This window comes from Canis lupus, chromosome 4 (assembly GCF_011100685.1).
Source record: "Canis lupus familiaris isolate Mischka breed German Shepherd chromosome 4, alternate assembly UU_Cfam_GSD_1.0, whole genome shotgun sequence".
NCBI classification, from domain to species: domain Eukaryota; kingdom Metazoa; phylum Chordata; class Mammalia; order Carnivora; family Canidae; genus Canis; species Canis lupus.
Genome location: NC_049225.1, coordinates 36,179,618 through 36,192,200, shown reverse-complemented (window position 1 = coordinate 36,192,200; position 12,583 = coordinate 36,179,618). Strand labels below are relative to the sequence as shown.

The following is a 12,583-nucleotide window of genomic DNA, read 5'->3' as shown; positions in this document are numbered from 1 at the left end:
TTATGATAAGTAACAGTAGCAGAAATCGGGTTATGGTAGTAATTAAAACTGCCCAAGCAGCAAAATTTATTGATATTGCACTACAGTCTAAATTTAACACGATAGTATTTTTACAGAAAGCCAATATTTGAACAATCAACTGTAAAAAATGTTTTAAAATACAAAAGGAAACCTTCATTCATTTAAATTGTATTCTGTAAGATAAAAGGTTTTTAATTTCTAAACTGGTGTTATTTACATCAAAAAGCTTTCAGAAAAAAATAACTCAGAAAAAAATGTTAAGACACAGGACTTTGTTCATTTTCTCAGTGGAGAGTACAGCTGGCATTACTAGTCGACTGTGGAAGTACAATAATCCCGCAAATATTTTAAACTCACTGGAAATTCTTAGTTTACGATAGTCACACTCAATATAAGTGAAAATCAATCCTCATCTTTTGATTAACACTGAGGGAAAGAGATAAAGCTACTGTTTAGCCAGAATCTAATAAATCCAGAAACACAATAAATTCAACTGAGAGGTATCAATTTGTATGAACAAAAAGGTAAACCCCAAGGTATTGTGGGGATCCTTTTGTGCTCTGCTTGACAATTAACCAAAACAAGCACCAGGAACTTCATTACTACCACAGATAGAATTATTCCAATGATTTACTTATATTCTTTTTCCAAACATTAAAATGCCCCTAGAAGGTAAAGTCCTAAAATTCTGTGATAATTAAGGCAAAAATTAAATGTTAAATCATTTCACATAAGACAAAAATGATTACTGGAGAGTTTATAAATCTAGTTATCACATTTACTCTAAAGTCCAGTTTTTTCAACATCATATTTAGTGAAACCATTTCAATTTTTTTCTACCAGCTCTTGTAGGTCCCACATAAAATTTAACATGGCACAGTACAAATATCTTCACCTTCTTCAGACTAAAACCTTCCCCAAGAAAACCGTTTTAAGACTACACATCTTCCTTGAACATTAACCTAGTCTTTGCAGTGTAAAAGACACTTCAAACCCTTGTTTTGGAAGTAGCAGGATAAAAAAAAAAATCAATTCTTAGTCCCTTTCCCATCCAAACTAAATGCATGAAAGACAATCTTATATAAGAGGATTTCACTTGTTAATACATGAACTATAATTCCATTTGATTAATCATTTTATTCTGAAATAACATTGTTTTTTCATTAAAGCCAACAGGTAAAACTTTAAATCTGAATTGTGTCAATTAACACATTAAATTGATTTTTATAAGATATTAAGCTAATAAACTTCAAAAACAATCATAAGAAAATATATATGTGTATGTATATATATAATATGTGTTATATACACAAATATATATATACAAAATAGTTCATGGTTTTATTTTCCTTCCCTATTACTAAAGGAAACATCTGTAAGAAAATGTAAAGTCAGTTAGCTGTCTCCTAACTTTGAAGTGAAATACGAGCAAAAAAAAAAAAAAAAAATTAAAGACAAGTTCTTTGGACACTTCAATTTGAAATTAAAAGGTACTTGTACAGCATCCAAATACAAACTTAAAATGAACAACAAAGACAGCAGTGGCCTAGGACAGTAGTGAAATGCACAAACTCTTGTAGATAGGTATTTTGTGCTTTTCTATCAGTGCACATTATATACACAGGACAGGAAGAATGCAAGTCCGCTGCTATTCATTCACTGCAAAAAGTATTAACATCTAACCAAACTGCTGAGGAACAGTTACTATGTTACTAAACTGCATTCAACTGAGAACCTCTGCTTTCATTTGCTGCCATCCATAGTTGACTCCAAAATATCCCAAATAATAATAGAAGCCAAGATACTTTACAAAGAAGTAGTGAATTTCTTAAAGCTTGAGAAATGACTAATGTAGATTTGTGCCCAAAATGTTTCACACCATAATTTGTAGCTAGAGATTGTTTCAGAACCTCAATGAATTAAAAGCAGATTACATTAAAATGTTACATTCTACTTCAGAAAGTCCACAACCTAAGACTGTTAACTAAGACCTCTTCAGGACTAAGGCCTGGCAGAACACTGCCCATTTCACCCTAGAACCACAGTTTTCTTTGTTCCCAAACCAATCTGACAGCTACATGCACTGAGACCCAAAACAGTACTCGTTTCCATAGCCTTCCTCTCCACCATGGCCCAAGGGTCAGTGAGATCATCTCTGAAGGGCAAGATATGATCACTGCATATAAATTCCCACAGTGGCAGATTTACCATAAGGATGCAGCACAAACTATTCTTCTACAGAAGGAACAAGATACAAAGGGCAGTTGGGGTAGGGGTGGGGGATTCCATGGCCTCTTCCTGGTCAGTCACACCAAGAAAAAGAATTAAGAAACAACATATCTTCAAATGGCATTCAACAGACAGAAGCTGATAACCAAAACAACATCCAAACCCCTGCAATAGCTCTCCCACCAAAAAAGCAGCACATAGAGATGTTTAGGTCCTTATTCTTCCATTGAACTAAATAAAGGACTAAAGTCTACTAAAGAGGAGGGTCCCATGTGGGACAAAGTTACAAATCAAGGCAACTGATTTCTGCATCCAATCCTTTTCCCACAAGCCCCCTTAGCCAATACTACACAGAGCTAAATGCAAGCACTTTGTCATGGTTGATTCTTCACAATCTGAAGATTGTGCTTTCAAGCTGCAACCATGGCTAGACCATTCCCTCTGCTAACCAAAGAAGACACAAGACAAATGAAATCTCTTTACTAGTGATTTCATTAATCTGGGAATTCAGATTAAAGATTCAATTATAAAAATCTCTCAAAATAAAACATCCATACTTTACCATAGTTTTTTATTTACATTTCTTTGTACATTAAAGTCTGAGCAACTAAGCTGGTGGAAGCCAGCCACTTCAAGTCCATTCCCATGCGTGAGAGGTAGCTTTATTTTTTCCCCCTAGCTTTATATTACTGTTTTAATAGTAAATGCTGTTTGTCACGAGAACTAGATGGAAAGGAATGGATCACCATTCAGGATGGACGAATGTATAGCTACCACATTAAGTGGCTATGTCACGCACCTGACCATGGCTGGCTGTGCTCTGAGCTACATTCCAGTAAGAAAGCAGAGCACCTCAGTGTGGCTGGAATTATAAATTATAAATTTATCAGCACAGGAAGGACCAGACTCCCAAACATCAATCTTTAAAGTGAGAAAAATTACTTTAGATTTACTGGATTGCTTGGCAACCATAAAAAAAAAAAAAAAAAAAAAAAAACCAATACCTTTATCCAGAGCTAGAAAATGCCTGGTAATGGCCATATATATTAGACACTGCTTGGTCTAGACGACGATCCCGTTTCTAGCCTAATACTACAGACAAACACTCAAGAACTGGTTTGCCTTCTAAAATTTCTTCCTTATACTCTCTCTGCCCAGTAACTATAGCTATCTCCTCCCTCCAGGACACTTTTGTTCTATAATAATAACCTATCCTATATATGAAACTGAAATCCAGAACTTTATTTTCAAAGCATGGGACAGAGCCTTTAATGCCTATTTGCAATCTGCCATCTTTAGGACACACAAATATAAACTTCAAGAGCAACAACTCTAGGCAGAAAAAAGAGGCTGAGAAAGCTCATCACAATCTCATTTTTAGAGTTTTCAGCAACTATACAAATGCACTTTAAAGTCTTAGGACAGAATATAAAGTGAGTAGCTAGGCTTTACCAAGCAGTCAGAAATAAGGTTTAACAAAACTGCTGTTTTACTAACACCTGTTTACCCAGAGACAGATACTTAAAGGTATAGGATATATTGATACCTTAGGGCAAAATAAGACTTGTTTTATCATTAATATAAAATCACAATAATACACATGAGCCCTTCCTTGGGGCAGAATATAATCTGAATCAAAATCACTTAAGTGACACTAAGTGACATTTTTCTTCAATCATAAAAATGTTAACGAATCTGACCTTGTAACTATGATTAATATGCAAAGAAAACACTGCTTGGGGAATACAGAGACACAATAGATGTCAATCAAAACAAAAATCTCTGAGCAGGCAGAGGGAGGTACTACTACAAAAATAAAAAGCCAAGAGATATTATCACAGTAAGAAAAGTAACTTGGCAAATGGTCTCATTTTTATACTGACTTTGCTCTTCACTGTTCAAACTAACTGATGGGGGGGTGGGGGAATTAGGTAATGAAATGTTTTTAATGCATACATGTACTCGGACCTGAACTTTTCTAAAGATCAACATAATATGTTGAGCTTTATAATAAAATTTAAATTTAAAATGTGGAAGGATGTCATTCACTTAGATTTGCGTTTTTTATTTGATATTATATGCAAACTACTAAAGCCTTAAAAGACAAAGTACCAGCCCAATCTTACAGCATAAAGTTTTTTTTGCTATATTCTGTTGTACATCTTCATTATCTGCACTAATTGATATTTAATAGAAAAATAAGGATATCCAAAGCTCAAAGCAGCAAGCAGTGACCACAAATCCCTTGACAGCATCGATTTGCTTTTATATATTAACATGAAAATTCAACTTTTCAAATTTCTTCAAATTTCACCCATGCTAAGGGTTCTATTCGGTTTACATCTCAGGAAGAGTGTCGTCACTGGTTGAAATCCGAAAACCATTCATTTGCTATTTCTTAACAAAAACTTTGTGAAAGCATGTAAACTATACACCTATCTTTTGGATAACAATCGTTAAGTACAAAAACATTCATTTAACATCTTACAAATCATTACAGTTATACATAAAAGCACCTACAAATTTTTAAAAAGTAAAAGATTCACAGTGAACCTTGGAACATAACATTTAAAAAGTGGATTCAAAGACCTATTTTTCTCTCAAAGACATAAAACACACAATGAAGCCAACACAACTACTCTTCTCATCTAGCTTCTTAAAATGCAGCACACAGAAGTAAATTATTGCATATTCAGCACACTCCTTTATCACTCAATTTCTTCACACCATGCTAAAATTTCTCAAAGGAGAAATCCAGTTCTGTGCTAAGCATGGGCTTTCTCAAGGTAACCTGAACACTGAGAAACTATTACACAGGTTCAAGGGAATAAGTATAGCAGATGTACATAAAACAGGTACATCCAACTGATACATTTTCTGCATAGTTAAGTCACATCACACGCATAAACTTTAACTCACGTCTTTATCTCAAATTGTCAAGAGAGCTAAAAGCCTCAAGTTACCAAAATCCCATTCCAACAATACCCTCATTTTGTTCCACAGTGCGTTAAATGAAGCAGCACAACAGCAATAACATTTAACCATAGTTAAACTGCTGTAATTGAAAAGGTAAAATTTGTTGGTTCTTGAAAAGGCTCAACACCTTTAGAGGACATACTTCTGGTAACTAAATTCTAATCTCTTTTGCTTTTGTATTAAGAGCTGAAAAACCCAACTCTAGGCACCAGAAAGACTGACCAAAATATTCAAAAAACAAACACACACACACACACACACACAAAATCACCAAAAATTATATGGTTTCCAGATGGCAGTAAACGAGTGAAAATGATTTACCTGCCAGGCAAACTAAGTTTTCACTCCCTTAACAATTTAATAAAAATCTGGAATGCTGGGACCAACTATAAATATGGCTCACGGAGACCCAAGCAAAGCAGCTGTATTTCTGGAAAGAACAGTTAAAAGCTTCCAAAAGCAATCAGATAATGCATTTTTAAAAAGGTCACAGAAGGATTCACAAGTTTGTCACATTAAAAGATGCAGGATTATGAATAACCTAATTTTAAACATACTGCTGTAATCGTGAATTCTCCTGCTTAGCACCAAGAGGGTGACACTTATTAATAAATAGAATTTTTCCTTTAAAATCAAGCCATTTAAAAGCTAAAGCAAAGAAATACAAGTGAATTCCTTACAATAGTACTTCTTCTCAAAGTCCCACTGGGTTAAATAGAACCCCTATTAAATAGCCTATCTATACAGAATAAAGATTTCTACAATAAAATTTACAAGCAGAAATATATTTTGTGGATACCACATGTAAAAAAAGATTTTTAAAACCCACATGGCAGATGCACACGCACACATATGCTCACACATCACCCCCCAAAAGAAATACCTTCAATGAGGTCAGAAGCAGCCTGAACACGAAAGCCCCCTTAGAGCCCTGGTGATTGTCCTCAAGTAGAGCAAATGGGCACTGCCATCTTTACCTAGATTTAAGAATCCTGAAGAAGCAAAATACAGTCCAAGAAGTGAGTTATGTATGTTACCTTCATGTTCTGATCATCTCCTAGTGAAATGCTTTATTTGTACTTGGGTGAAGTGTACACCCCATCCCTTCTCACTCCATCATCCTGGGGCTTCAGCATGCTCATAAAAGCATGTCAGCTTCTGCTACTATTGCAAACTGGAACCTAATACAACATTAGTTCCCAGAGATCAACAGCGAGATGCAATGTAAAGCCTAACAATGTCAGTACTCCATTCATATTTATACATCAATAATAGAGAATGAATCTTCACAGGAACAAAGCCATTGGCTGGCAGCAGGATGGTGAAGACCAGACCAAAGCAGTTGCCCCGTCCCTGCCTGCATGCTCCATGCTCCCCACTCCCTAGCAGTCTCACAGAGTTGCTGACTGCACAAGGCTCTCAACTCCACATCAGAGCATCCACTTCTCACCCAACCAACTCAGTCCTTCTACAGGCTGAGGATTTTGTCCTTCAATGAAGTGCTGTGTTCATTTTCAACATGAACATTACACAGTAGATGCTGGCTTTAACTAAAACCTTTCAACAAATCTCCCAGCAGGAGGAATAGGGAACCTAAGTGGTTAGAAGCAGAGAAATGTGCAAAAATGCCACCAAAGCAGATGACCTGCAATTTTGACTTCTGTGACATTTTTAGCTCTTGCATTCATTTAATATTTGTGAATTTTAAGTTTCTTTTAAAAATGTCAATATAAGGAAACTCTTATTGCAATCACTGTCATGGATAGATGGAGCATTCCCATTATCTTGGTTACTTGATGATGACTCAAACACTATTTTCTTGACCAGAACATAAAATAAAAACCACAATCACACAGAAAAAAAAAAAAAAAAAAAAAAAATGCTCTCATAAAAAGCAACTTAAATTCGTTAGCCAAAGACTGAAAAGATATATCTGTATAAAAGGTTATAACTGCATTTACAGTGCAAACTCATGTTTCTTTTTACTCTCTCTTCTGCACAGAGAACATTTATCTTGAGAAACATCGTTGCCTCCCTGCATTTCTTTAAAACACCTGAGAAAGGTAAGGCTCAAAGAGACACCTACTCAAATGCAACAGGTCTCTGATCGTGGGACTTCCACAATACATCTGCTGCTATCAAAGATCCAAGATTTTCATTATAGCATTATGGTCAAACTTAAAACTCAAAAAGGCTCTGGATGAAAAGGGGAACTTGCAATGACCATTACATGCCACAGACTGTCCCTCGGCATGTTCTAGCAACTGGTCTTCACCGGAGCAAGGCAAGTCATATACAGCATCTGTTTAAATAAATAAACAAACTCAGTAACTTAATGGGAACTCAAATGCTGCCCTTCTCACCTTTTGTTATAAAGGAATTCACATACCATACATATTTTTCCTCACCACACTCTAAATCTAACTTAAGTAGAACCACCAAGATACTTTCCTTTCCCTAAATTGGGGCTTAACTGACTTTCTAATCTATGATTATTGATTTCCACACATTCATTCCAAATCTTAATCTCTGCCTTTAAACCCTTAGTATTCACATGCTTTAAAAAATGGCCATACTTTTGTCTACCTCTCATTTTTGTTTTCTACCATCATACAGAACTTAACACAAGGATCAAAATGTAAGCACTGTAAAGATTACAACTGTAATCTAAGATTTATAAAGAGTCCAAGTCTAGAAAAATAAAGATGGAGCTGGCCAAATCACCAGGGAATATATTTACCTAAAGAAAAATCCAAATTTTAAAAATCATGGTCCAACAAAACTCTCAATTTATCAGGATTTTGTTTTGTTTTAAAGGTAGAGCAGAGACCTGACCAGGGAAGTGGATTGGGAATAGACATCAGGAGGCTAGGCACAAAGAAAATCTCAAATCAGGTTTCCCGGGACAAAAATTCTTTTACATTTCTTTTATAAGACAAATTGTGTATGTCCATATCATGCCCAATTAAGCTGGGTATATTAAGTTAGAGTATACTTTCTTTTAGTACCTTCTTCCTGGACACATGGCTTTTAAAGATTTTGTAAAATAACTGATTTCTGAGCTTACATTAATTAACCTATCAGGCTATCATGTCCCCATCAGCCAACGTGGTCAGAAAAATCTTATTAAGGGGACTCCTCCCACATACTTTATGTATACCAAACTACATGACTTCATAATTAACCTTAATTTTCCAAAATAGAATAAAAGCATCTTTTAAAATAGTGTTTTTCCTGCTTAAATCATAAACAGTACTGCAAGAAAATATGATCATAATTCTTCTTATTTCTTAGACTTTTCTATATAAAAGCCTTACATTTAAATGGTGAATAAATGCATTATCTACTGTACAGGGATTTCACACAATTCAAAACAACACGTAATAAAAAAGTCTACTGTAGTTTCAAATGATGTCTATTAAATCAGTATTACCAAAGAACTTTCTACATTCATCACCATTACTTTCCAAATTAGCCCACATACCTACTCTTTATAACTGAGGATAGGGAAGCTCCAGATGTCATCCATAGTACCTCCTTAAAAAGTTGCTCATTACCTCCTAAAAGTAAGAAATGTTGCCCTTCTGAAGTCAATGCTTCTCTTACATATATGTGAGAATGAGGTCTCCTCATGTTTATGCTATTTGGTTCTACTCCCCTCACTAATACCTATTAACTTACAATGTTCACGCACAGCACCCAGGTTTGACATTCACCCGCAAAAATAGCACACTGAAAGGGAAGATCATTTCATCCTGATGATTTAAGTTCATTTTAGCGAGTTTCATATTTAGAGAATGTGATCACATATATGAACTCTCTACAAAACATGTGCAACTCTTTCTGCTTATCTATCACAATCCATTACACTCTCAACTAAAATCAAGGTTAGGCCAAAACCAAATCAAATCCCCCAGAGATTTTAAAAAGAAAATGACTTGCCTGTTTCAAAATTATCCTGAAGTTTTCGTGGATGAAGTTTTTTTTCACATTTCTATTAAAAGAACACAAACACAAACACACACACACACACACACACACACACACACAAATACACCATCTGTAGTTATTCTACATAAATGAGGAGATATGTTATCAAATTTCTCAGGAAGAAAATTAAACCAGGAATATAATCACCATCCCAGTCTTACACTGGTATTTTTTTTTATTTTACGCCTAAAACTTTTTTTAGTTCTTGATTACATGTACAATATAGAAACACCAGAAAAAAAAATTACTCATTAAATTTTTCAACCCAGAGATAATTATTAACATTTTAGTGCATCTCTCTAGCTTTTTCTTTATGAAGATACTGTGAATTTTCATACAATTACTAAAAATTTAGTGGAATTATTAGGTACATAGGACTATTCTATAACTTACTTTTTTTTTTCCCCCTAAGGATGTATTATTTATTTTAGAGAGAGAAGGCATAAACATGGGTGAGCAGGGGAAGGGACAGTGGGAGGGGAAGAAAAGAGAAACTCCAGCAGACTCCCCACTGAGTGTGAGCCCAAAATGGGGCCAGATCACACGGGGGCTCAATCCCACGATCTGGAGAGCATGGCCTGAGCCGAAATCAAGAGTTGGATGCCTTAAATGAATGAGCCACCCAGGCGCCCCAAACTACTTTTTAAATGTAATATACTATGAATATATTATTTTCAATAAATATAAATCTACACCATCATTTTTAATGACTACACGGTAGCCCACTGCATATATGATACAGCATTTGAAATTATACTCTTGGATATGCAGATTGTTTCCATGTTTTCATTATTCAAAAGAGTAGTGGGATGAACATTCTTGAAAATTTTCTTCTAGGGAAACAATTTAAGAAACTTTTCAGGCTTTCCATATAGTCAAGCTACTCTCTAAAAGGTAGTACCAATTAGTTATTTTTAAGTATTGTCAATACACTCAATAATATACAAGTGGGGGATCCCTGGGTGGCGCATCGGTTTAGCGCCTGCCTTTGGCCCAGGGCGCGATCCTGGAGACCCGGGATCGAATCCCACATCGAGCTCCCGGTGCATGGAGCCTGCTTCTCCCTCTGCCTGTGTCTCTGCCTCTCTCTCTCTCTCTCTCTCTCTCTCTCTGTGACTATCATAAATAAATAAAAATTAAAAAAAATATACAAGTGGCTCTCTTTTTATCTGTACCAATCTGACAAGAAAAAAGTTTAACATTAAAAGGCAAGTAATCTAAGAGTAAATTGATCTTTAACATGTGTTTTAAAAAAAACAAACGTGTTTGCCCTTGGAATCAATACACCCAAGTAAACAGCAAATAGAAACTCAGGTAAAAATTTTTGATAAAACTTTGAAAACTACTATTATCACCCATTGTTAAAAAAAGAAAACTAGGACTTCCAGAAAAGACAAACAAGGAGACCCATTAATTATGAACTGCAACTTTCTGGACCACAGACTAAGCGTGAAAGTAAATGTCCTAAAATGCTCACAGTTATCTGTCTGCAGGCCCAGTCTAAGGGCTATGGCACTGACTTTACTTTAATTTTCTAAATTCTATCACCTTTTTTAATAATTATTTTATTCTATCATTTTGGAACACTGACCTCTGCCAAATTTTTTCATATGCCTGTTATTGTCTGAAACCTACTGCCATCTCTACAGTCCCCAGATCTCTAAAACTCTTTATATTTACCTCTTGTTTATAAATTCTATCAACTTGAAGAGAAAAAAAAATACACTTGTGATGTTCTCCCCAACTTTAGCTTTATTAAAACAATACAGACTCTATTTAGAAAAACAAAGAAAAATAGCCAAGGACTTGCTCTTTCTAGAAAACAGGGTTGACTACACACTGTTTTCATAGTACTAAAAAATATTTAAATACTGACATAAAATAGCAAAAAATCAGATGTGTAATTCAATGTGACAAACCTGTAACAGGGCAGCCAGAGATTTTAAGTAAGCAAATAATGCACAGTTTCACTGCATAAATATCTTATCAATATATCAATTCAATGTGCTTTTTGGACAATGCCCTTGCCCCACTCCTAAAACGGATAAACTGCCTTCTTAGTTTTATAGATGTAAGTCTTACCATTAAGGGATTCTGCTGCTTGGCTGGCTGACAGTGGATCCCATTTGTTCTTTTCTTCTGATTAGGTGAGTCCTGATACTGTTTTCTGCCATTTCCCCTCATACTTTGATTCTGTTTTTCCAAAGAGAAGAAATAAAATATTAGCCTACAGTATAATTTAACAGGACCAAAGAATATACCGCCAAGAATATGTTTAACTGGTTGAATGAGAGTTTAGCAAAGTCCCTCCCAAAATTTTCCTAGAATATTGGAGAACCACATGGAACACCTGAGTGGCTCAGTGGCTGAGGATCTGTCTTCAACTCAGGGCGTGATCCTGGAGTCCTGGGATCGAGTCCCAAATTGGACTCCCCACAGGGAGCCTGCTCCTCTTTCTACCTATGTATCTGCCTCTCTCTCTCTCTCTCTCATCAATAAATAACATCTTAAAAAAAAAATTGGGGAACCACATATCAGTATTTTCTTACAGAAGACAGTGCTTCACAAAACAAGATTCCTCTAAAGGTACACAACAGTAAATACAGTGGTCCCTAGGAATCTTGCCTTATCCCATTTCTGCTTACAGACTTTGTTTACAATGCACAAGTTAAAAAAAATGGGAGAAGGAGAGAGAAACAAGTTTGAAAACCTTATGCGACCATCATAAACAACCCTCTGAGGTGGAATGCGAAGGCACACTGGCCATTTTTTAAAACAAGAAATATGTAGCAGATAGTGATCAACTGTTATCCTAAAATCTGCTTTAAATTTATAATAAACAAGTGAGTATTTTTAAATTAATAACCTTTTATACAAAATAAAGATTGGTATTTTAAAAACTTAGGCCATTATCCCTAAAGTTAGATCTAAAGCCTAAACATGAAGTAGTTGACATTTTATAATTGTATGATTTAACGTAAGTTAATTTTCTTATCATTCCCCCCAAAATCTAGGTTTAACTTAAAAAATAAAGTTTTTAAACATTACTTTGTCCCTAATGGTCTTAAAGGGACAGCTAGTTAAGAGGACTAAAACAATATAAATAATTATTATTTTGTACTTTTAAGAATATCAAAATGCATTTGTTTATACTCTATCTACCTACAGAAAAAGCTAAGCAGTTCCTAAAATAGGGCAGCCAGAGTGGCTCAGTGGTTTAGTGCCACCTTCAGTCCAGAGCGTGATTCTGGAGACCCGGGATCGAGTCCCACGTCGGGCTCCCTGCATGGAGCCTGCTTCTCCCTCTGCCTTTCTCTCTCTCTGTGTCTCTCATGAATAAATAAAATCTTAAAAAAAAAAAAAAAAA

The 12,583-nt window shown here is 35.2% G+C and overlaps 2 protein-coding genes across 3 annotated transcripts in view; one reads left to right on the top strand and one right to left on the bottom strand.

The window, feature by feature from the left end:
* MCC (MCC regulator of WNT signaling pathway) overlaps positions 1-12,583 on the top strand; it is a 301,430-nt gene that overhangs the window by 285,812 nt on the left and 3,035 nt on the right. Inside the window, exons 18-19 of one of the 2 annotated variants that reach the window (XR_005358096.1) lie at positions 7,229-7,289; positions 11,278-11,363. The gene's annotated coding sequence lies outside the window, so the exon portion shown is untranslated. The remainder of the gene's footprint in view (positions 1-7,228; positions 7,290-11,277; positions 11,364-12,583) is intronic. The other variant, XR_005358095.1, reaches the window with a different exon arrangement.
* Positions 31-12,583, bottom strand: part of DCP2 (decapping mRNA 2) — a 49,454-nt gene continuing 36,901 nt past the window's right edge. The window contains exons 9-11 of the mRNA XM_038534602.1: positions 11,299-11,409; positions 9,169-9,220; positions 31-7,528 (exon numbers count right to left, since the gene is read on the bottom strand). Of these exons, the coding sequence (XP_038390530.1) occupies positions 7,365-7,528; positions 9,169-9,220; positions 11,299-11,409 (327 nt within the window). The 3' untranslated portion in view covers positions 31-7,364. The remainder of the gene's footprint in view (positions 7,529-9,168; positions 9,221-11,298; positions 11,410-12,583) is intronic.